This window comes from Aotus nancymaae, unplaced genomic scaffold, assembly GCF_030222135.1.
Source record: "Aotus nancymaae isolate 86718 unplaced genomic scaffold, 86718_ANA_hifiasm-v0.15.2.pri h1tg000012l, whole genome shotgun sequence".
NCBI classification, from domain to species: Eukaryota; Metazoa; Chordata; class Mammalia; order Primates; family Aotidae; genus Aotus; species Aotus nancymaae.
Genome location: NW_026988423.1, coordinates 34640617 through 34666337, shown reverse-complemented (window position 1 = coordinate 34666337; position 25721 = coordinate 34640617). Strand labels below are relative to the sequence as shown.

Here is a 25721-nt window from a genome sequence, read left to right as displayed (position 1 = left end):
ACGTTGTCTCTTTGTTCTCATTGGTTTCAAAGAACTTTATTATTTCTGCGTTAACTTTGTTATTTACCCGGTGGTCATGTAGGAGCAGGTTGTTCAGTTTCCATGCAGTTGTGCAGTTTTTAGTGAGTTTCTTAATCCTGAGTTTTAATTTGATTGCACTGTGGTCTGAGAGGCTGTTTGTTATTATTTCTGTTCCTTTGCATTTGCTGAGGAATGTTTTACTTCGAATTATATGGTTGATTTTAGAATAAGTGCTATGTGGTGCTGAGAAGAATGTATATTCTGTTGATTTGGGGTGGAGAGTTCCATAGACATCTATTAGGTCTGCTCAGTCCAGAGCTGAGTTCAAGTCCTGAATATCTTTGTTAATTTTCTGTCTTGTTGACTTGTCTAATATTGACAGTGGGGTGTTAAAGTCTCCCACTGTTATTGTATGGGAGTCTAAGTCTTATTGTAGGTCTCTAAGAACTTGTTTCATGAATCTGGGTGCTCCTGTATTGGGTGCATATATATTTAGGATAGTTAGCTCTTGTTGCTTTAATCCCTTTTCCATTATTTAGCCCTTCTTTGTGTTTTTTGATCTTTGTCGGTTTAAAGTCTGTTTTATCTGAGACTAGGATTGCAACCCCTGTTTTTTGTTGTTGTTTTTTTTCCCATTTGGTTGGTAAATATGACTCCATCCCTTTATTTCAAGTCTGTGTGTATCTTTGCATGTGAAATGGGTCTCCTCAATACAGCACACCAATGGGTCTTGACTCTTTATCCAATTTGACAGTCTGTGTCTTTTAATTGGGACATTTAGCCCATTTACGGTTAATATTGTTATATGCAAATTTGATCCTGTCATCATGATGCTAGCTGGTTATTTTGTACATTAGTTGATGTAGTTTCTTTATAGTATCATTGGTCTTTATATTTTGGTGTGTTTTTGCAGTGGCTGGTACTGGTTTTTCCTTTCCATATTTAATGCTTCCTTCAGGAGCTCTTGTAAAGCAGGCCTGGTGGTGACAAAATCCCTCAGCATTTGCTTGTCTGTAAAGGATTTTACTTCTCCTTCACTTATGAAACTGTCTGGATATGAAATTCTGGGTTGAAAATTCTTTTCCTTCCATCTCCAAAAAAAAAAAAAGGAAAGAAAAGAAAATTCTTTAAGAATGTTGAATACTCTCTTGTGGCATGTAGGGGTTTTGCAGAGATATCCGCTGTTAGTCTGATGCACTTCCCTTTGTAGGTAACCTGGCCTTTCTCTCTGGCTGCCCTTAATATTTTTCCTTCATCTCAACCTTGGAGAATCTGACAATTATGTGTCTTGGGATTGCTCTTCTCAAGGAGTATCTTTGTGGTTTTCTTTGTATTTCCTGAATTTGAATGTTGGCCTGTCTTGCTAGGTTGAGGAAACTGTGCTGGATAATATCCTGAAGTGAGTTTTTCAACTTGGTTCCATTCTCCCTGTCACTTTCAGGGACCCCAATCTATTGTAGATTTGGTCTTTTCGCATCCCATATTTCTTGGAGGCTTTGTTTGTTCCTTTTGAATCTTTTTTCTCTAATCTTACCGTCATGCCTCATTTCATTAAGCTGATCTTCAGACTCCACTTGATTGATTCAGCTATTGATACTTTTGTATGCTTCATAAAGTTCTCGTGCCATGTTTTTCAGCTCTGTCAGGTCGTTTATGTTCTTCTCTAAACTGGTTATTCTAGTTCACAATTCCTGTGACATTTTGTCAAGGTTCTTAGCTTCCTTGCATTGGGTTAGAACATGTTTCTTTAGCTCAGAGGAGTTTGTTATTACCCACCTTCTGAAGCCTACTTCTGTCAATTCGTCAAACTCATTCTCTGTACAGTTTTGTGCCCTTACTGGAGAAGAGTTGCAATCATTTGGAAGAAAAGAGGCATTCTGGGTTTTGAATTCTCAGCATTTTTTTGCTGGTTTTTCTCATCTTTGTGGATTTATCTACCTGCGATCTTTGAGGCTGATGACCTTTGGATGGGTTTGGATGGGGTTTCTGTGTGAGGGTTCTTTTTGTTGATGTTGATGTTATTGCTTTCTGTTCATTAGTTTTTCTTCTAACAGACCCCACTTCTGCAGGTCTGCTGCAGTTTGTTGGAGGTCCACTCCAGACCCTGTTTGCTTGGGTATCACCAGCAGAGGCTGCAGAACAGCAAAGATTGCTGCCTGCTCCTTCCTCTGGAGGCTTTGCCCCAGAGGGGCACTGGCCTGATGCCAGCCAGAGCTCTCCTGTATGAGGTGTCTGTCAACCCTTGTTGGGAGGTCTTTCCCAGTCAGGAGGCACGGGGTTCAGGGACCCACTTGAGGAAGCAGTTTGTCCCTTAGCAGAGCTTGAGCACTGTGCTGGTAGAACCCTGCTTGTCAGTATCCACTGCTCTCTTCAGAGCCCGCAGGCAGGAACATTTAAGTTCGTGGAAACTGCACCCACAGCGGCCCCTTCCCCTAGGTGCTCTGTCCCAGTGAGATGGGATTTTTATCCATAAGTCTCTGACTGGGGCTGCTGCCTTTCTTTCAGTGATACCGTGCCCAGTGAAGAGGAATCTAGAGAGGCGGTCTGGTCACAGCCACCTTGCCACACTGTGTTGATTTCTGCCCAGTCAGAATTTCCAGGCCTTTTTAGCACTGTCAGGGGAAAACCGCCTACTCAAGCCTCAGTAATGGCAGATACCCTTCCCCGCACCAAGCTCCATTGTCCCAGGTGGACTTCAGACTGCTGTGCTGGCAGTGAGAATTTCAAGCTAGTGATTCTTAGCTTGCTGGGCTCCATGGGAGTAGGACCCCCTGAACGAGACCACTTGGCTTCCTGGCTTTAGCCCCCTTTCCAGGGTAGCGAAACAGTTCTGTCTCGATGGAGTTCCAGGCATCACTGGGGTACAAAAAAATAACAGCTAGCTTGGTGTCTGCCTGAATAGCAGCCCAGTTTTGTGCTTGAAACCCGAACCCCTGGTGGTATAGGTACATGAGGGAATCTCCTAGTCTGCGGATTGCAGAAACCATGGAAAAAGCATCTGGGTCAGATAGCACAGTCCCTCACAGCTTCCCTTGGCTGAGAAAGGTAAGCCCCTGGCTCCTTGCACTTCTGGGGTGAGGTGACACCTCACCCTGATTCTGCTCACCCTCCGTGGGCTGCACCCACTTGCTTGACGTACCCTAGGGTACGTCATTGGAAATGCAAAACTCACCCACCTTCTATGTTGGTCTGGCTGGGAAATGCAGACCAGAGCTGTTCCAATTCAGCCATCTCACCAGCAGCCAAGACGTAGAGTCTTTTTTTGGGAGAAATGATTTCATCCATAGCAGCCACTGAAGTTCATATTCCTGAATTGGAGTCGAGATAGTTTTGAAGAATTTACATGAACACACATCCAACAAAATATTTAATTTCAAGAAATCATAGCTATTTGTTGATACAACCAAGTTTTTACTAAACTACCAGAGTCTTTAATTGAAAGCACCTTAGTACCTGCTGAGTAACAAACTGCCTACTGAATAATTACAATTTTAATCATTTAAGAAAGTAGAAACCCAAATATAAGTATGTTCCTAAATAGGCATGTGAAATAGTCATCTGTTACCACTCCCAAGTATATATAATCAGTTCAGGTTATGCCTTTATGACGGCTTTGTTTTTGCTTTTGTTTGAGACTGAGTCTCACCTGTCACCCAGGCTGAAATGCAGTAGCACAGTCTTAGCTCACTACAACCTCTGCCTCCCAGGTTCAAGCGATTCTGCTGCCTCAGCCTCCCAAGTAGCTGGGACTATAGGCACAGCCACCACACCCAACTAATGTTTGTATTTTTAATAGAGACAGTTTCACCGTGTCAGCCAGGCTGGTCTCAAAGTCCTGACCTCAAGTGATTGGCCCACCTCAACCTCCCAAACTGCTGGGATTACAGGCGTGAGCCACCGCGCCTGGCCCTTTATGATGTTACTAAGTTAATAAGTAGGCCGAGCGTGGTGGCTCACACCTGTAATCCCAGCACTTGGAGAGGCCAAGGCAGGTGGATAACCTGAGATCAGGAGTTTGAGACCAGCCTGACCAACATGGAGAAACCCCTACTAAAAATAGAAAAAAATTAGCTAGACGTGGTGGTGCAGGCATGTAATCCTACCTACTCAGGAGGCTGAGGCAGGAGAATTTCTTGAACCTGGGAGTTGGTTGTGGTGAGCCAAAATCAGCCTGGGCAACAAGAGCGAAACTATGTCTCAAAAAAAAAAAAAAAGTAGAACAAACCTTTCAGTTACATAAGTGTGATCTGTTTCCTATATATTATTGTAAATATGGATTCTATAAAGCGGACATGGGAACCACTCTGATCTGAATATCATATAATCAGATAATCCCAATGTGGTTTGTTTCATGTTTTGGGGTTTTTGCTTGTTTTGTTTTGTTGTGTTGCCCGAGTCTTGCTCTGTCGCACAAGCTGGAGTGCTGTGACGCAATGTCAGCTTACTGAAACCTCTGCCTCGGTTCAGGTGGTACTCCGGCCTCAACCTCCTGAGTAGCTGGGATTACAGGCACCCGCCACCATACCTGGCTTATTTTTGTATTTTTAATAGAGATAGGATTTCACCATTTTGGCCAGGCTGGTCTCAAACTCCTGACCTCAAGTGATTTGCCTGCCTCACCCTCCCAAAGTGCTGGGATTGCAAGCATGAGCCACTGCACCTGACCCCATTGTGATTTTTTTTTTGTTCCTTGCCTTCATGGCAAATGTCGCTCACAAACCTATCTTAACTCCAAACTTACATACTAAAACAAAGCCATACAGAAAAGAGAGTAAATTCCTTGGGATATTGAAGGCAGTCAACAAATCTGAAAGGGAGAAAGGGTAGATGTGCATGGTACTTTTTCCCCTGTAAGTTCTATAAGAGTACTTAATTTTACTTACTAATTTGTTAAAGAACATCTCTGAGAGGTATCTTGTCTTTTTAGGGGTGGGGAATATAGTGTTTAGTATATTTACCCTCAGATTTTAAAATAATAATTTGATTATATGTGAAATTAGTTCAGATGGGATTTTACCTACTATTTTAAGTTTCCTTTGTTGCCACTTGTCCTTGGAAAGGTTGTAAAATTCAGTATCCTCAACTTGCAACAATAAATACAACAAATTTAAAGGAGAAAAAAGACTGCTGATTTTAGATTGAGCCTAACATGTTACTTAAAAAGATGACTCCCTAGTCCTTCCTAACCATATCACCACTCCTAGGCAAACCACTCTAAATAGTAATATTTGCCTATTCTGGATGTTTTATATCGGTGGGATCATGAAATACATGTTTTTGTTTTTCTGACTGGCTTCTGTTTTTACCATAATGTTTTCACAGTTTTTCTGTGTTACACCTTGCAAAGTTTTGAAATGGTTTTGCCAGTCAGAGATCTGAACTTGGCCCCGAGGGCCAGTTCAGATGAACTAATCCAACCTATGTTCATCCTCTCATTATAGTTTATTTCTCTTGTAGACCGTTAACACAGTAGGCAGGCAGGCAGATGATCATCAGAGCAGGTGTTAGACTAGAAAACAATTTCACCAAGGAGCAACAGAATCTGAATAACCAAAATATTTTCAAAAGACTGTTTCATGGAAAACAAACCTGACAGTGAAGGGCTTCATTGAACTATTTAAGCTTAATTCAGCATGAACTTATGTCCCAACCAAGGGCAGGTGACACCTCAAAAGGGATTTTGTATCTGCCCTCTCATTAAGGATCCAAGGACAAAGCAACAAGGACTTTAGCTGAATCTCCATTGGTCTTCATTTCTGCCAGGGCCCTATATCCAAAGACCACCTATGACTGAACAAGTTGAGTCTGTTGCTCACTTGCAACAAGGGAGATTATACACCATGGGGTTTTTAGGGCTGGTTCTCAGTAAGAACGTGTTAAAAAGATCTTAGCAGAGGATTTGGTCTTGTGTTAGGTGACTTCAGGGATGCTTATTCTCCATTAGGGAGGATTCAAGGAAGTGAGGTTTGCTCAAGACAGGTGATTTCAGAAAGGGGAGATAATTCTATGATTGAACATCTTAATAAATATTATCTAGGGATGCAGACTAAAGTGAATCTATAGCAGTAGTGACTCATTAGCTGGAGAGAGATAGGGATGACTGGTATTTTTGTGATTGCACAAATAAAAGTATTTTTTAGTCTCTCTTTAATAAGGGTCACAGAGTGACTTGATCTTACATTGTTCTGTGAGACTGTTTATGTCCCTTAGGAGAATACTGTGGCCATAAGGACCAGGCCCCACTCCTAAATGAGTGCCAGACCTTTTTCTAAATGTTGGAAGATGCTTCTCTTTTTCAAGTATGAAGTGAGATCTTATATTGAAAACCTTTAGAACAATGCCTGGCACATGGTAAATACTTAATAGGAGATGACCACTGTAATTACTTTTCAATTTCAGAAGGATTTTTTTAAGTATCTTGAATACCTAAACAGTGACAACAGCAACTTGAGTTTGATGCAACAGAAGTTATCATATAGCACTTCTAATTGGGAAGAGAGTCCACTCTGTCTTGATAAGCTAGCCCTGAACCATATAAAGCTGATTGTCTCTGTGAATCACTTTTACTGTTTCACAAGGTAAAAAGCATCTGATCAGAATTCTTAGCCTCTCACTACCACTGAGAACAGAATTCCTATAGTATACAAAGGAAACTTCATTTAATAATTGAAGAAACATCACTGTCACCTCAGGAAGGTAATACTGCATGTAGATATGTGTGTGTGTTTTTGTGTGTGTGCGGGCATGTGTGCGTGTGTGTGGGTATATATATATATGTATCTCCTGCTGTTAAATCAGTTTAAAATTCCAATTCATATGATTACTTGTGTTATCATTTGCATAAACCATCACCTCAAAAAAAAGATTCTTACAAAATTTATTTTTTGCTGATAGTGATAATATATGTTTTCCTCAACAGTATACATAGAATTCTGAAAGTCTGTTTTAACTCATTTTAGCTCGGAGTGGCCTTCATTTTTAGCTGTTGTTACATTCAGTAGCCATGGGTGAGGGAAAGTTGCTTTGCTTTTGCTTTGCATGCTCATTATCCATTGAATTGGGGGATCCAGACATTTTAGAATATAGAGATGGATTTGTTTGAAGAAGGACCATCTGCTAGATGTATCTTGTACTCCATTTTAGTTCTTTTCGACCAGCTTTTTAAACAAACGTTCGACAATATTAGTATCAGTGCCAGACAGTGTGGTTTTTATTTTCACCTCACCATGAGTCCGCTCCCTCCTAGAAGTAGTATGGACTGCCTGATAATGAGAAGCAAATGTCGGTTAGATCAGTCTTCTTGGCCTGCCCTTACCAAAACTCCAAGTGTTTTTCGGCAAGCCTTTGCCTATAAGCTTTAATATTGTCTACACTCTGAATAAGTTCAGAATACTATAAAATAGATCTTTCTGTCTCCATGAGACCAAGTCTAAATATTGGGGTTTTTCCAGTTTTTTATCCCAGGACAGATTGAAATGTTAATGTTTAGTTCTCTTTTCTTTAAGGAAAAAAACTGAGAATGGGAAGATATTGACAAGTAAACAGTTCTTTCTTAAAATGTAGCATTATCTGGTTCTCTACCCTACATCTGGATTAAAAACAAGTCAGAAGGACCCGGGAATAAGTTGCATAAGTAAACATAGGGGAAAAGCATAAATGCCATTTGATATTAAGAAAAAGAGAAAAACAAAAGACACAGAAATGCTACACACACGTCAGAAGGGATGGAATGGGGAGGCCAGAAAAAATGGGGGTACAATAGGGGTGAATGTAAACACACATAATCCTGCCTATTTTCAAAAGCCTTGGAGTATATTCATGTATTAGAACACAGTATAATAATGAATGTTCTTTATGATTGAGGTGTCATCAAGAAACAAAAAATGTTATATTTAGTATCCTTCATTTAAGAAGTCAAGGCAAAATATAACCCTGTCACAAATTTTCCAGTACAAATGATTAAATAAAGTAAGTTTGAATGCCTTAAAATTTAGTTTAAAAAATTTTATCCTTAGGTGGATAATTTACGTATTTCCTAATGACAGCTAATTTAAGTGATCCAAAGAGGGAAACTTAAGTATCAGATTCCAGATTTTCATCAAGAGGAAATTTCATCCTGTATGTTCATTAGCAGATGTTATTAAATGTTCACATGTATATTGTGGTGCACAAACTGTTACAGTTAGTACATTTTCATTTTCATTAAAACATTGTAACCAAAAGCTTGTTTGCTATTAAATGACCGAAATTCTCAGAGGCTCAGATTTGTTCATTTGGTGCAACACAGCTAATTTGGGTTCAGTAAAGAAATTGGCAAAGTTCATTACCTAATGAGAATAGGCTAGATTGTTTGATTCTGCTGTTTCACCAAATTGTTGTTTAAAAACAACAAATTTTAAGTTTTTAAAAATTCACCTTTATTTGAAAAGCTGAAAAGATGGTCAGGATCTGCAAGGTTAAATTGGGGGAGAAAGCCTGGCCCAGGGAGGTAAGTAGATCATCAGAGCACTAAAGTCAGTTTTGCCTTCAAGACATTTGTCAAAACACAAATGGGCTTTGGTTCATCAACTCAGACCAGGAGAAATGAAACTGAAAGCTCAGAGTTTGTAAAAGCTGTAAAGTCTTTGAAAAGTTGCTCCACACATGAGAAAAGCATGCTCATGTGCATTAAGTATATTCATAGCAGCATTGTTCTTAATAGCCACAAAGCTGTCCATCAAGAGTAAAATGAATGATGAAAATTATACAACAGTGAAAATAAACTTTGGTTACATGTAACAAGGATGAGTCCACAATGTTGGAGTAAAGAAGCAAGATAAAAGAATACATATAGTATGACCTGGTTTCTATAAAACAGCCAGACAATGCTAAAAAGTATTGTTTATGGCAAGCCTTGGCAAACTTTCCCTTAAAGGCAAGATGGTAACTATTTTAGATTTAACTGCCACATGGTCTCTGTTACAACCAAAGCTACTAAACTCTGGCACTGTAGTGCAGAAGTAGTCCTAGTCCAGACAAAGCTGTGTTCCAGCAAGAACTAATCCCTAATTTATGGATACTTGCATTCAAGATAAAATTACTTTTAAAAGTAAGGGGATGGGAGAAGGAAAATGATAACCATAAAAAGCTTTTGGAGAAGAGAGGGGTGTATGATCAGGGAAGGATAAATGAGGACTTCCAGGATGCTGGCAGTGTTTTCATGTGACTTATGCATGGAGGTTACCCAGGTGTTTATTAAATTCTGTGTAAAAGTTGTACAACAAGTTGTATGTCTTAAATAAGTTTTTAAAAATAAAAATTGTCAGTGTTTCCTTAAATGGTTAATTCAGTTTTGTGTGGATTTTTATTCGCTTTTGAATTGCACTGCTTTCTGAAATCTGTCAGAACTATTTCTAGAAGAATTTAAATGTTATATTACTATGTGACTCTTAATCACAAACATTTAAAAATATAGAACACTACTATTTTGCATTAATAATTCAGGATATGAACACTAGATAATATGTGTCAGTGACTTAGATATAATATGGCTTTCAGTTACAATCTTGGCTTTATTTACACCAAAGGATTACAGTTGTCCTCTTTCTCTTACTTACAGGTTCAGTAGATGAAGGCGTTACTGAGGGGTTGCCTACACTTCAAAGCACGTCTAGCACTAATGCTCCTCCGGATGATGATGATCGGTCAGTACTAATATAGCATGTCATTACCTTGTAAGGGTTGTGTTTACAACTCCAAATTCAAGCATTTTATCTCAGAGTTGTAGAAGTTTATTGCAACCTCACTTCAGTATATGAAGAGTAATGAAGTAGCATCATCACATTATAAATTAGAGCACCTATACAAGGCTTTTTTTTTTCCAGCATTTCCATAACTACCTAGTCCCATTGCATTAAATCGTATCTGTATCAGGTGTCGGCAAACTATGAACCACAGGCCAATTCCAGCCCACCACTTTTATTTGTAAACCAAGTATTATTGGAACACAGCCACGCTCATTTGTTGACATATTGTTTGTGGATGGCAGAGTTGAGTGGTACAGACTGTATGGTGTGCAGAGTCAGAATGTGTACTGTATGGACTGCTGTGAAAAACATCTGCCAGAGTCTGATCTGTGTACTCATAACTTCCTCCCTGCTTGATATTTCCACATAAATGTATAAAGAGCATTTCACATTGAACAAGGCCAAGACAGAACTCTTGATTTCTAACTCCCTGTCTGAATCCTGCTTCTCCAGCTTTTCTCCCATTTCAGTACACCTCATCATTATCCCCCTAATTTCTCAAGCAAAATCTCTGAGAATTAATCTTTTTCCTTACCATTCTTCATCTCCCCCATAGTTAATCCTTAAGCAAGTCCTGTCCACTCTGCCTATAAAATATATCCCTGTCTACTTTTCCAGTCTGTACTATAGCCACCCTAGTCTAAGTCACCACTATCTTTTGCCTTGACTACTGCAATAGCCTTCAAATTAGCCTCTGATTTCATTTTTCCCCAATTCTAATCCATTTTCTATGTAGCAACCAAAATCATCTTTTCTTTTGTAATTAAGTCAGATTATGTCACTGTTTTAAGCTATAGATTCTTAACATTCTTTTTTCATACCTAAAATCCATAGTCCTTGCTATGCCTTAGAGCTCTACATGATATGACTTCTGCCAGACTCCTTTCAGACCATTCTCCCTCTTACACTACATTCTAGCCTCATAGATCTTCTTTCATAGTTCCTGGAGTACTGCCTTTGGGCCATTCTGTCACTTTAGGACCTTTGCTAGAAAAGCTTTCTCTCCCAATTTTCACATTGTTGGCTCTAGATTCTTGACCTTCAGATCACTGTCTTGGTATCAGTTCTCAAGGAGACTTTTCCTGACCACCAGTCTCAAGCAGTACCCAATCACTCTTAAATCCTTCTAATTTAATTATCTGCTCTAATAATTTCCTTGATTATTTATTATCTGTGTCTCACCCACCGAATGTAGACTCTACTGAATGATTACATTCTTCCTCAGAGAAGGTCCAAGACGATCTTAAAAATGGTATTTGTTGAAAACTTGAAGGATTCAAGGGACTCAAACTAGGTTTATTTTTCTTGGATAGCTAAACCTAGTAGGGAGGTTATGAACTGGAATCATTTGAATGGATTAATGAAAGCATAAACAGCAATGTGCCTAGCCTCCTTAATTTCAAGTATTAATCGGGTTGTTTGTTATGTGTTAGATACTGTGCTGCATGGTAGAAATTTAGAGATGAAATATGCAGCCCCTTCCCTTAAGGAACTCAATTGATTTTGGAGGAAGGATAAGGATTGAAGGTAGACAAACAGATCATCATAAGTGATCTGCAGAGCTCTGTTGCCCTGCATAGGAGGATGCCTACCTAAACCACTGATCAATCAAAGAAGGCTTTCAGGAGGAGTATGTGACTTCCTAGCTACATTTCGTAAAATGAGTAGGTGTATGGTATGGGGTATGTTTGGGGAGTATGACAAGAAATGAGGCTAGAAGGGCATAAAAGTTCACATCATGAGGAATCTTCTATACCTTGCAAAAGGGTTTGATTTTATTCTGAAGATAACAGCCATTGTAGAATTTTAGACAATGGACTGATTTGATCAGAACACTATGATGCAGTGAAAGGATGGATTAGAGGAGTGTGGAGCTAAATGAAGAGAGTTATTAATTCAGGCTTGTATTAATGCCTAAATTTCAGAAGTGGTTAGAAGAAAAGGATTATTAAGATTAAGGACATTTAAGGTAAAATAGTAGATATGTTCTGTGGTTGTGTGTCCATGTTTAACCAAGATAACGCATTCTGGGCTGGGCGCGGTGGCTCAGGCCCATAATCTCAGCACTTTGGGAGGCCAAGGTGGGCAGATCACTTGAGGTCAGGAGTTTGAGACCAGCCTGGTCAGTATGGTGAAACCTTGTCTCTACTAAAATACAAAAATTAGCCGGGTGTGGTGGCACATGCCTGTAATCCCAACTGTGAGGGAGACTGAAGCAGGAGAATCACTTGAACCTGGGAGGCGGAGGTTGCACCAAGATCACACCGCTGCACTCCATCCTGGGTGACAGAGCGTGACTCTGTCTCAAAAAAACAAAAGCATTCTGGACTGTAACATTATTTTTCATATTGTTAAAGTAAAATTTGAAATCTAACCGTTAAACTGTTTCAAAAAGTCTTTTAAGTGTTTTATCTTTTTTTATTTAAAATTGACCTATAGCAGTGTTTATTCAGTTTAAAAATCAGAGCCTGGTTGCCTTCTTTGGTCTGTTTTTTTTAGATTGGAAAATGTTCAGTATCCCTACCAACTCTACATTGCTCCTTCTACCAGCAGTACAGAACGACCAAGTCCAAATGGTCCAGACAGACCTTTTCAGTGTCCAACCTGCGGGGTGCGATTCACCCGTATTCAGAACCTAAAGCAGCACATGCTCATCCACTCAGGTAATGTCACCTTCCCTGTTGTTGCATAAGTAAACACTCTAAAACATTTTATTTTGGAGTCCCAGTTAAAATAGAAAACAGGTGCTTCTGAGTTTAAAAAAGAAAAAAAAAACTCTTGAGAAATCAAATGAAAACAGAATAGCTAAGGTTTATTGCTGAAATGGTGCAGTGTCAGAAAGTTGTTTGCCATAGGTGTTAAGTATTCTGATGAAAAGAACCTAAGGTGATATGGAGTGAGTAATATGTAAATAAAAAGACATATTAGGTGTGCACATAGAGGTGAGATAAACAAGTGCAAACACAGATGGTAAACCAAATAAGGTTAAAAGGGTCAATGTGGGTGTTCTTTGTGCTGTTTCTCTTATAACGTCTCTGTAAGTTTGAAATTATTCCCAAATAAAAGGTGTGTTTAAAATATATTTTCTTGCTAATTTACTTTCAATTCTACAGTCTCAAATCTCCGTGTTCCCTGATGAGTCAGCTTTGTAGTTTGTATATTTTTAAAACATAAGAGAGATTTTGGATAGATGAATAGAAGGGTTTTGAAACTTTAGTTCAATAATCACATAAAGGCAACAGGATTCTTGTGGGTAAAACAGTGACCTCTGATGAGTAAGAGGTCTTTGCTGCTGTTTTCAGCTGTGTGAGTTAATATCTCATTTCCCTCTTCTGTAGATAGGTCTTATAGTCCCTGGCCTAGCACCAATTCTCTGTGACTTTGTTCAATCAACAGATTGTGTTTTGAAAGATTTTAAAATTTTTTCCCCAAAAAACTGTGATAATGAATTTAAGAAGACTATTAATATACTTTATAACTTACTTATTTCTAGCAATATTACATCAGATTACCCCAAAAAAAGCATTATATCAAATGATGGTTCTGTCTTGCTCCTTACATTCAGAGATATTAGAAGTGTTCTTTCTTCTTCTTATTTCTCTATGAGATAGGGAACAGAGAGTAGGTAGTGATGATTTTCACATCTTTTCAATACAAACCTTTCTAATGAAATGAAATAATACATGCTGTTACATGGAGATTTGGGTTCTGTCTACATACTGTAGTTAAATTGTGTTTTGAAGTTAGTAAAATAGATGATTTAGAAAAATATTCAAAAATCATCTTCAGTAGACATTACCTAGTTTGCCTCCCCTGCTGCCTTTTTTTCTTTTCATTTTTAAGCACTTTTCAAATTCTGCACATTTTCAAATTAGAATATGTTTTTGCTGGTAATTTTTGTCTTTTCAAATGATGTATTGCTACAGAAATATTCACAGATTTGTAAGGTTTATGACTTTTCAGTTTATTTTTTGTTTTTAGATTATATTTTGGTTTTCTTTATAGGAATTAAACCATTTCAGTGTGACCGCTGTGGGAAAAAGTTCACCAGGGCTTACTCGCTAAAGATGCATCGCCTAAAGCATGAAGGTAAACGCTGTTTCCGGTGCCAGATATGTAGTGCCACTTTCACTTCCTTCGGGGAATATAAGCACCACATGAGGGTTTCCCGGCATATTATCCGCAAGCCTCGGATTTACGAGTGCAAAACATGTGGCGCCATGTTCACCAACTCTGGAAATTTAATCGTGCACCTGAGGAGTCTGAACCATGAAGCATCAGAGCTAGCAAACTACTTCCAGAGCAGGTGAGGTGCACAACGAAAACCCAACCAGGAAAACTGCTTTCTAAACTCTCTTTTCCTGCTTTTAGGGTAGCCTGCTGTGTTTTTGCATCAGGTTGCCAGCTAGTCAGTCACATTCGTTACAAATCCCCACTATTCATACTCTAAACTCCTGATCTGATAAAATTTTGCTGAGTCTTCTAAGTATGTAAAATTATAAATATTTTACAGTTGGTATTAAAAATATTTTCCTGTAGAAATAGACTACTTGTCCTCTTGAGATATTTTTTAAATAATACAAGGTTTAAGTAATTCTGTAATGGACCTTAAATAGATCTTATTGGAAATTTTACCATGTCAGATGATACTTAGTGATACTGGATTACTTCAGACTCTGGATGTTAGTAAAATTCTTGACCACTTCTCTCTATTTAAAAAAATTCTATATAAAGGAATATCCATTGACCAGTAAGAAAAGTTTCAACAGTAACTATAATGGGTGTGATAATTTAGATTTCATAAAGTCATTCCTGTTTTCATTCAGTTTAGGGTTCTATTCTTTTATAATAGAATTACCTTTCTGATATATAGCGCATCCAAGGAAATCAGGTTCTAGTTCTAGTTCTGCCACTAACTGCTGTTGATTAAACATGTCACTTTACAGGTGAAAAAGCTTGAAATTTAGAGAAAATTTAAGCTTTAAACTATGGTTTCTAAGTTCTCCTCTAGATATAAAACTGTTGTTTTAAATCATTTATAAGAATTATACTTCTGTAGGGATCCTTAGTTTCTCATAAAATGAAATTTTTACGAATCTTTACCTTTTTTTTATTGAGACAGAGTCTCACTCTGTCCCCCAGGCTGGAATACAGTGGCACGATTTCGTCTTACAACAGCCTCAGCCTCCTGAGTAGCTTGAATTACAGGCACCCACCACCAAACGTAGCTAATTTTTGTATTTTTAGTCAAGATGTGGTTTCACCATGTTGGCCAGTCTGGTCTTGAACTCCTGACCTCAAGTGGTCCACCAACCCTGGCCTCTCAAAGTGCTGGGATAATAGGTGTGAGCCACCATGCCCAGGCCAATTCTTTACATTTTTAATACCTTTATTTTTAAAACCTTTTAATTTTTTAATTGAATAGATGGGGTCTTGCATTGTTGCCCAGGCTGGAGTGCAATGGCTATTCACAGGCACAATCATCATGCACTCCTGGGTCAAGCAGTTCTCCTGCTGGGGTTACAAGTGTGGGCCACCACACCTGACTTAAAACCTTATTATTTTTATCTATTTATTTATTTTTTTGCAGAACAAAACATCCACTTGATATCCAAAAAACCTTATTTTTAAACAAATTCCAAATTATTCCTGCATAGATTTTGTTTTTCCCCTCAAATCAGACATTCATTTTATTTAATGCAGTCATCTCTAATTCTGAATGTGTGGTTGCCATCTCACTAAACCTTAGGTTATACATAATCATATTAAACATAGTTTGCTTGGGACTAAAATAGTGTTCCTGTTAACTACTCCTGTTATCTTTATCTTCCCTGTACAGAGCCCTGTATTCTCCACTCTTCTCTAACACCTGAAGACTTCTTAGAAAATATAACATAGGGCATTCTAAATTGCTTTGCAGATGAACAGATTTTAATTTTTTATTAATACTGAACAATAAAAATTATAAAATAAACTTACCAAGTCTGATTACATACATTATTGACAATTTTGATATAATGAAATTTTTAGTTCAGTAATAAGATTTAAATAAAGCCTCTAAGATAAGAGTTATTTTACATGCTTGGTTTCAACTACCAAAAAATGCTTATAAGTAGAAAATTTAGGAAATACAGAAAAGTATAAGGAAGAAATTTAAAATCTTTTCTGATCTCATTACTTAAGGAAAATAGCCACTGTTTTAGTATATTTTACTGTCCATGTTTCCTGTGGGTATCAATAATTAAATACTTTCTGAGGGTTAACACATAACCAATCTCAAGGCATTCATTTCCAAATTCTGATTCAAAGATAATTTATTTTCATAAACCAAATGTAATAGCAAGATACACATACATTATTTTCTACATTTCACAACTTTATATAGTAGATTATGTATCAGGTCACTTATGCATAAGGACTTAATTTCTTAACTAATGTCAAGTTTAGTAATATAAAGCTAGGTTTATATATCTATTACTCAGTATATAATCAAGAAAAGTTAAGCATTAAAGTTACTCAGATGATCTTTGTTTAAGTGAGCATCCTACATTTGTTTTGTATGTGGAAACTCCTCTACATAGAACAAGAAAGGTGTTAAGGGTGTCCAGAGTTATAATAAAAGTGATAATCTGATGTATTGGTGGTAGGGAAGATTGATACATTTTGGTTTTACTGGATGTTTTGGTTCATATTTAGGAAAGTTTGTAAGTTGAAAGTTCCTAAGTTTTAATCTTCACTGAACAATTAGTGAAATGAAAAGTCCCAATTTTGTTGTATAAATCAGAGCTTTTTATTGTTGCTTATCCATTACTGGTTTGAAAATTAATTCTGTATTTCATCCTTTGCCTCTTATCTAGTGATTTCCTAGTGCCGGACTACTTAAACCAGGAACAAGAAGAGACCCTTGTTCAATATGATCTTGGAGAACACGGTTTTGAAAGCAACTCCTCTGTTCAAATGCCTGTAATTTCACAGGTCTCCTCGACCCAGAATTGTGAAAGCACTTTTCCCTTGGGGTCTCTTGGTGGGCTGGCAGAAAAAGAGGAAGAAGTGCCCGAGCAGCCAAAGACCAGTGCTTGTGCCGAGGCAACCAGAGATGACCCCCCAAAGTCAGAGCTGTCTTCTATAACTATTGAGTAATTTGTGATTTGGCTTCATTTTTGTTTTTTGGAAAGTGCCTGTGCTTGGTCTTGTATATTTAAATTAAATTTAATTTTTTAAACAAAAAAAGCTGGGCAGCAGGGGAGGGGGAGATTGGGAAAGTATTTCCCTTTTACTTTCTGAGCCCTGAAACTAATTTTATTTTTCATAAATGAGAGATTGCTTCTGTAAGTACACAATAACATGATGTTGAAACAGAAACTACGAGACTTAAGGAGAACTGGTTGACTTAAAACATACGTACACCAGTTTCTTCTTCCATTGTTAAAAGTAGGCTAACAACAGATCATTAGCTAGAGAGGAAATCAGATGATTATTGACCTTCTTGAGATGAAAAAGTACACAAGAAACTAGTTACTAAACAGTTTGACAAATGGCCAGAATAGATACTTACTGCTGTACACAGGATGTTGTATAATATTTTGTAAAGCCTGTTGTTTCTGGAAGTATTTATGGTAAGCTTTCTTAAAAATTATTAGGGTAAATACTTACGAAACTCAGCATACTTTTTTTTTAAAGCCTTGTCATTTCCATTATGTTTTTTCCTGGTGAAATTTTGGTACTGCAGTGGACATTCTCTATACCTTTATAGTACCACTCCAAAGGCAAAGAACTATGATTGACAATAGTCAAGCTGTGGATGAAATGACCAGGAATGGAGAGTGAAGTATGTAAATCCCAGCTTCATAGGAACTTCTCATATTGCTTTTCTGACTAAAATTGCTGTTTACCTGGTCTCTGAATGTTAATGCCTGACTAATTTAAGTCATTACCCAAATCAGTTAATCATTTTTCCTCTTGCCCCATCAATATGTTCTCTTCTCTTGCATATATTGGCCTGCTACCATATAAATTAAAATATTAGAGATATTCTATATTTTACATACAGGTTTATGTATTGTTGGGGATGTTTTCGTTGTGCTCTTTTGGATGTAATAAAGAATTCTCTATTGAGGCTACATTCTTTTTTGGCTTTTTTTTTTTTTTTTTTTTTGAGATGGAGTTTTGCTCTTGTTACCCAGGCTGGAGTGCAATGGCGCAATCTCGACTCACCGCAACCTCCGCCTCCTGGGTTCAGGCAGTTCTCCTGCCTCAGCCTCCTGAGTAGCTGGGATTACAGGCACGCACCACCATGCCCAGCTAATTTTTTGTATTTTTAGTAGAGACGGGGTTTCACCATGTTGACCAGGATGGTCTCGATCTCTTGACCTCGTGATCCACCCGCCTCGGCCTCCCAAAGTGCTGGGATTACAGGCGTGAGCCATCGCGCCCGGCTTTTTTTTGTTTTTTGTTTTTTGTTTTTTTAAAGAGGGTGGCATCTCACTCTGTCGCCCAAGCCGGAAGTGTGGTGGCTCAGTCATAGCTCACTGCAGATTCAAACTCCTGGGCTCAGGCAATTCTCCTGCCTCAGCCCCTTGAGTAGCTAGGATTATAGGCATGCTCCATCACACCTGGCTAATTTTATTTTTATTTTTTATAGAGATGAGATCTCACTATGCTGCCCATGCTGGTCTTGAATTCCTAGGCCAAGTGAGCCTCCTCCCTTGGCCTCCCACACTGCGCCTCCTCCCTTGGCCTCCCAGACTGCTAGGATCACTGCAGCTGGCCAAGGCTACATTCTTTACCCAACTAGATTGTTTGCTAAATCCCATATGACAGCAATACATTGTCCTTACATATTTTTAGACATTGCAAAGTTATTAAAAGCAATTAGTATAGCTTTTACACAATGTAGGCAACAATGTAAAAGATGAGAATAGGCTGTAAGATTTTCATCTATGACTCATAAATCTGTTTGGGAGAAAAAAATTGTTAATACTAATTAGAAACTGAAAACCTTAAAGCAATGAATATTACCATTTCTGCTGCTAAAAATATGAAATTTTTTGGTGTGTAGTTGAAATTTTTATGATTCTCTAGACTTGGTATACTTTTTATCTGGTGCCATTAAAGCATCTCTAATATTTATCCTAAATATTTGTAAGTCCGTGAACAGTGAACATTTGAATAAGTTTCTGTGTAGATACCCAAAGTTTAATAATTATGAGACCACCTGATTTGATTAGAAAAGAGACAGAAAATACAGTTCTTTAGTCAATACAAGATCTGGATTTTGTTCAGGTGCTAGACCATGCTAAATGTATATATTTTTAATTAAACTGATTTGTTTCAGTTTTAAAAATTGGCTAATTCTGTAATTTTTCCCCCCAAAAAAAGGAAAAGGACATTACATTTTTTTAGAATTGTTTTAGGTTAAGATTGTCTCTGCCCATATTCTGCAGTCCTCAACTTGTTTTCAGCTCTTTACTTCACTCATGAACTTGTTTTTACTCATTTGCTCTCAAACATAGGTGTGTTACCTTCAGGAGAATCAGAATACACAGGTTATGATAGGCTTCCACCATTTATGCTTCTTTACTGATGGGTTGAATTACTTTCTGCAGCAGACTGTAATACTTCATATAGTACTGCTGTTTCTCAACTGGAAAGGTCAGGAATTTTTATTTTAATGTCATATTGTGGTCTTTGAAAACTGTCGTGCCTACCAATAGATAAATCTCAAAATTAATTTAAAAATCTATATTGACAAGAATAGGTAAAATTATAATCAGGAATTATTGTTACTCTTAGTTCCAAGAGGTTTTTTATTTTTGAAAGAGCAAGAGGAAAGAGCGGGGGAAAAAAGGAAAGAAATAAGAATAAAGAAGATAAATGTATAAGAATTGTTTGCAGATTTATTGCTTGAAAACTTTACATTAAAAGAGCCAAGCACAATTTTGGTAGTTGTAAGATATTCTGTGTTCTCAGAATGAAGGATTACCCATCACTGGGTATTCTTTCCCAAGTAGAAATTTTAGATTTTCATTGGTAATTATAAATTGCCAGGTTTTATGGGAAATCAAAAAATACTGTGAAAATGCGTATCTGGTTAGTTGTCTGCTGCCCAGATCTTACCAATACCAGTAACTAACCAGTACTTAACATAAAATGATACAAAGGCCTTTTTCTATTTCAGTGAGAGTCTACATTTTTCTTGATATATGTACTTTAAGGATACTGGATCTGTTTTAGGAAACAAATTTGCAAGGGATAATTGTATATATAGTGGTATTTAGATTTATTTCAAATTCATCTTAGAGAGGGATGCCTGGATGCATAACTTTTACCAGGACATATTGAAAATATTACGAAGAGATATCCAGCTATATTATCCCATTCACTAGAAATTACAAGTGTAACTAAACATAAATATTCCAGTTTAGAGTACTTAAACATAGCTATCTTTCTTAAGGCCAGGAAGGTAACTTTGTGGTATCTAAAGGGCTTAAATTTCAGAATGCAGAATAAATTGCCTTTTTAAAACCAAGCATTTTATACAAGAGAAGCTTTTATTTTCACTTTTTTAACTACCAAATAGGTGTGATGTACTTTAGAAGTAAATAAAGACGTTCACCTATGATAATAGATGTTAAAGCTCCTGCAGTTGTTCTCTTCATTTTTAAAGGGTATATTCTAATAGTGGTAGCATCTAGCATGTCAGTGATTTCATCTAATTCAGAAACAAAGGGATTAATATTGGTCTTTATTTTTTTTTGGCATTTTAAGTTTTATATAAATGGATACAGATGGAGATTATCACCCACAAATATATTTAAATAGATTTTTCTTAATTTGAATTTCAGGTAATCTTTTTATTTCAAGTAATGAGTTACGCATTTAATTACATTGCCAGTTTTTTTTTTTTAAGTTCTCAATTTCAGTAAGACAAAATATACTAAAATGTTTAAATAGCCTCATTCAGTCTTACATTTTGACATTTCAACAACCATTCTGGCTTACAATAATTAGGTCCCCTGTTATGACACATGCCCTTTAGTCTTAAAAACTAGCAAAAAACCTTTCATTTTGTTAAAATACTTTACCAAATGAAATAGACTAGTTAACACATCTAATGTCCATAATTATTAGTAACTTAACCAGTAGGCTGGTTCAGGAGACTCTCCCAGTTTATAAATGGTTCCCTTGGGAGCCTTTGGAAGCTGTATTAAATCTTTCAGTCTTTTATTTCTTCTTTTATTCTCTTCACCTAAATAGAGGCCAGTTATCTATGTTAGCAGCTTTTGGCTTGAAGATTCTCAGATTATGTTTTTAGTCCCTTTTAGCTTTAATAGTCCTTGAAAAATACATTACTATATAATACAGTGGCAATTCTATAACAGAGAATTGTTCTTATTACTTGATGAATGAATAATCCTAAAATTTTAATATTTCAGCTGAAGTTTGAGATTTGTGGAATTGATGAACAAAAGAATTAGAAACTTTTTACTGTGTTTCACTCATCTGCAAAGTATGAAGTTGTATTTCTGAAATATACATCCAAGTGAACGAGAATTTAAAATTTTCTCAATATTAATATTAACATTAACTGGGGGAAAAAAGCTAGTGTGAAGTTTACAGTTAGAAGAAACAGACCCAAAGTTGCCAAAAGGTAATAAATAAATGTAGTTTTCACTGTAAGTTATTAATGTAAGATGCTTTATTTGTAATATATTTAGATTTTGAAAGTTATTGAGATACAAATGTATAAAAGCTAAATTTTCTTTTCTGAAGCAGCAGAACAAAATTGGGATAACAAAGAAGCTCTATTGTGGCAAACATGTCTATGAGGAATATTATAACTAAGCATACTCCCACAGGCTTTAAACTCAAATCATGAACATTTAAATTCAGTTGTTCCTTATTTTGTCTATACCCATTTTTATCTTGCAGTGTAATTTTTGCTTGACAGAATATAGAGTATTTTTATTTGGAAAGTCCTCAGCAAGATGAATTAGCCAAAAGCAATAATGGTTCAGATTAAACAACAAAGTGGAATTGATCCAATCCCCAGGCTCAACTAAGGAACAGTCGCTCTCTGGATGTTTCATTTTAGACTATGGATAAGTTGAGATGTTGTAATATTTATGGGGGGATTAAGCCTATGTCAGTTATGGTTTAAAGACTTGCACTAGTACCATCAGTAGTTATACTTCTTAAAAAACTTTTTACTAAACTGATACAGTTAGATATTTCCATTCTATCATGATTATATTTTTATGACAGAAAAAAACTGTTCCACGTTTTTATAAATAGTCTCTGCAGAGATTTCAGATGATGTTATTGGTATCTCGGTTTGGCAGTATCCAAAAAATTGAGATTGCTTTTAAAGTGTTTGTGCTACTTTTAGTTAAGTAAACCCCCACTGTATAAGACCTAGGCCTATTCCAACTAATACCAAGGTTTCTATGTGCATGATAGTTTACAAAGAACTTAAGAGTAAAGACTATGGATTAAAAACAAAAACTTTTAAAAATTTGTTTAACTTTAAAATTTTTAGTTTTTGTTTGAAGTACCTGGTTTATAAAATCAAATTCTTGTATTATTTCCTTTCTCTTTTAAATTGACGAATTTTGCTAATTAATCTTAAAGTCCCAGGCACAATTGTGATGATACACTGATAAAATTGCTGCCTAGGGGTTTGAGGAGCTCCAGTGTCATGACTTTTATTAAATTGCCTTTGTTTACCCACATGCCAATCTAGCCGTATTTAGATTTCATTATTCAGTCAAACAGATGAAAAATCATCCCCCAAATGAATGTTGAGGTTACCAAAGTACATCACCTGCTGAGGAAGGATAAATCTTCCTGCTTTAAGGGAGCCCTGTTGTCTCCTCTTAAAACACATTGTTTCCCTTGGTATTAGTGGAAGCTGTGTTCAAGTTGGGAAGCCTTTCATGCAATTCTTAGAAACACCTGCTTTCTAAAGAGAGCCTTTTCTAGGATTAGGTTATGTGTGTTCTCTAGGAGATTTTTTATTTCAGTTACCAATTTAATTTTCAAGTTGACAGATGCTATGTAAAGTCTCTCATACTGAGAGTAGTCCATTAAACTTTTGAAAGTTGCACTGTTTTTCATCTTTCAGGTACCTGAAATGAATGACATCAGGTATTTGGAAGGAGTAAGGTCATAAACTTTATTCATTTTCTTCCTTGTACAAAGTGATGACTTCTAATGCTTATATCTCTCAAGGTATTTTTTAAAAAAGCAACAGTCCCTAATAGAGTAAAATTTGGTTTTGGTTCAAGTTCCCAATAATATATTTAATGTTTCTGTTATTACTGGTGCCTCCTGTTGCATCAGATAGAGATTGCCTGCCTCTTTATAGGGCACCCTTGTGGCACCTTACGTCCAACTTGGAGGATAGTATATGGCGTATTTGTGCCTCTACTATCTTTTCAAAAGCCATTTTATAAAAATCCTAGGTAGCCTATTTTAATATTTAAATATATATATTTGTGAAAGAACTTTTAGAACAGACTTTTTTTTTAACTTTAAAATGTCTGTATTTCCATTTTTAAGAGTAAATTTAATCTTCTCCAGGATTTAGAAATGTCTTTTTTTCCAGAGAGGCATAATGAAAAAGTCAGATTGAGGTGATAGACCAGAAATAAGTGACAGAAGAAACTGTTGTTTAGTTAAAGGAGACAGATTTGGAGGAAAAAATTTTTGATGTAACAAGTGAATTTTTTAAAAAATTTTGTTTTTGTTCTGTAATTTCATATTTGCTGCTACAGTAGCTGAATATTTTATAGGGCTAACGTAAATCTGGCTCCATTTAAAAACTGGAGTACTTCCTAGTGCAACCAGCCTAGGCGGAAACTGTACACCATGGTCTTCCAGATGGGCGACTGATCGCTTTGTGTAGCTGATGCATGCTTTAATATTTGCCTATAGCCCGGCAGCAAGGAAGTCGGGGTGGGAGGGACTTTTTTACCCAGCCAGTTATAGCATTATGATTCTTTCTGGGTACTGGCATTTTGTGAAACTCTCAAGGGAAGGTGATGCAGGGGGAAAAATGTGAATTAAATTACATAGATGGGTGTTTTTATGTCTTCTACTCCTTTCCTAGAACTAGTACAGCTCTTAACTATGCCAGTCCCCAGTTCACCAGCTTTGTATCCAGTCGTCATCTCATTCAAGTATGGCTTTACTTGGTGACACTGGCCATAGCTAAGTTACTTGGCATGTTTGACTTTTGACAATAACAAAAATGGTTTTGGATTTTGTTTTATTTCCAAAAAATGTATACAATGTCAGAACTTCACATTTTATATACTAGTATCTGGCTATTAGTATTTTACAGGAACCATAGTTCTTGGTGACTACATATATATATATATATTTTTGTGACTTTTTGTAAACTAAGTGCCGTTTCAACGTTACAATCATTTTTAGAGTTATTGTAATCAATGTGAATATCATGTTTTTTCAAATCTGTTCTGAGCCTATAGTGTTTGCTTTGTGAACATAAGTGTATTGTATATATTCTGTATAGTTATATTGTACTGAAATATTAGCTTGTTTGATATAAGGAAAATATGTATTGAGTACCTTTTTGCTAGCCTGATTGTTTAATCTTTTTAAAAAAGGTTTAAACTTTTTTTAAAAAAAAATCTTTAAACTGGCCTTTATTACATGGTCACAAAGTTGCAGTTAGTAAAGGGATGGGTAAGGGAAAACTAGTTTTGAGTGTCTTTAGATAGAAACATGAGACTAAGGTTTGGTTTTGGTTTTGTTTTCTCATTAAAATATCTTACGCTTTATGGAATAAAACTTCCTGCTCTTGTTATTTGTTGTTTGCTGGATGGTGGTGTTGGCTGAGGTCATGTGAGTGAGAAAAGGCAGAAGCGTAAGTGCAAAGATCTCACAAACACCATACTATACCTTGGAAGGAGAGTATAAAGGCAGCTGGTTAGAGGAACTCATCCAATCCTAGAGCTGTTGAATCAGGTTCTTGTATAAAGCTAGGTACTCGTGGGTGGGTTGCATCTTTCAAAGTTGCTCTGATTCTTTCCCAAGTCATATTTTATTGACTAGAGACCAATTGGTGCCATTTCAACGATATCTTACCACCAGGGAGTAAAAAGTAGGTACCTAGTAGGGGAAAACAGCTCATTACATAGGTGATGAATCTATGAGATCCTAAGGAAGGAAAAGTTTTCTAACTTTAGATTCATTGATGTGGATTTTGACAATACTGGTCTTTAGAATGACAGTAACAGGCAAAGAAAATTATTTTATTGACCCCAAGCTACCTGGATCATTTTAGAATTAAGTTCAGAGAGGAAGAGGGTAAATTTTAAGAAGGATGCTCTTTCATTCCAATGTGTTGAGCATTTTTAACAATTTACCAAATCATTCAAGGTCAGAAAATGTTGGGTTCTTTAGTAGCCTTGGCCACAGATGAAGCATATAAGTGCAGAATGTAGAACTGGAAACAGATAGATCCTTGCCAGCCATGGTGGCTCACACCTGTAATCCCAGCACTTTGGAAGACTGAAGGAGGAGGATCACTTGAGCCCAGGAGTTCAAGACCGGTCTGGACAACATAGGAAGACATCATCTGTACCAAAAAAACAAAACAAAAAAAAAAACACTGGGCTTAGTGGCTCGCACCTGTAGTCCCAGCTACTCGGGAGGCTGAAGCGGGAGAATTGCTTGAACCTGGAAGATCAAGACTGCAGTGAGCTGAGATTGCACCACTGCACTCCAGCCTGGGTAACAGAGTGAGAACCTGTCAGTTTGCTTTGCATACTTACATATAAATTATGTACCAGAAAGATTCCTTTCAGAGAATGATAGTAAAGGTAATGACCAAAGATGTGTTATCAACTGATAGAGCAGAAATTAGTAGCTGGGGCTTTTTCTTTTTTG

General features: G+C 36.8%; 1 protein-coding gene across 6 annotated transcripts in view; it reads left to right on the top strand.

Annotated features, from left to right (window-relative positions):
* The window catches only part of ZBTB44 (zinc finger and BTB domain containing 44), an 85020-nt gene extending 60384 nt beyond the window's left edge, over positions 1-24636 (top strand). For 3 of the 6 annotated variants that reach the window (XM_021671254.2, XM_064375584.1, XM_021671255.2), the window contains 4 exons: positions 9620-9704; positions 12306-12469; positions 13812-14112; positions 16664-24636. In XM_021671254.2, the coding sequence (XP_021526929.1) occupies positions 9620-9704; positions 12306-12469; positions 13812-14112; positions 16664-16946 (833 nt within the window). In that variant the 3' untranslated portion in view covers positions 16947-24636. The remainder of the gene's footprint in view (positions 1-9619; positions 9705-12305; positions 12470-13811; positions 14113-16663) is intronic. The other 3 variants (XM_021671257.2, XM_021671256.2, XM_021671258.2) reach the window with 3 other exon arrangements.
* The last annotated feature ends 1085 nt before the right edge of the window (positions 24637-25721 follow it).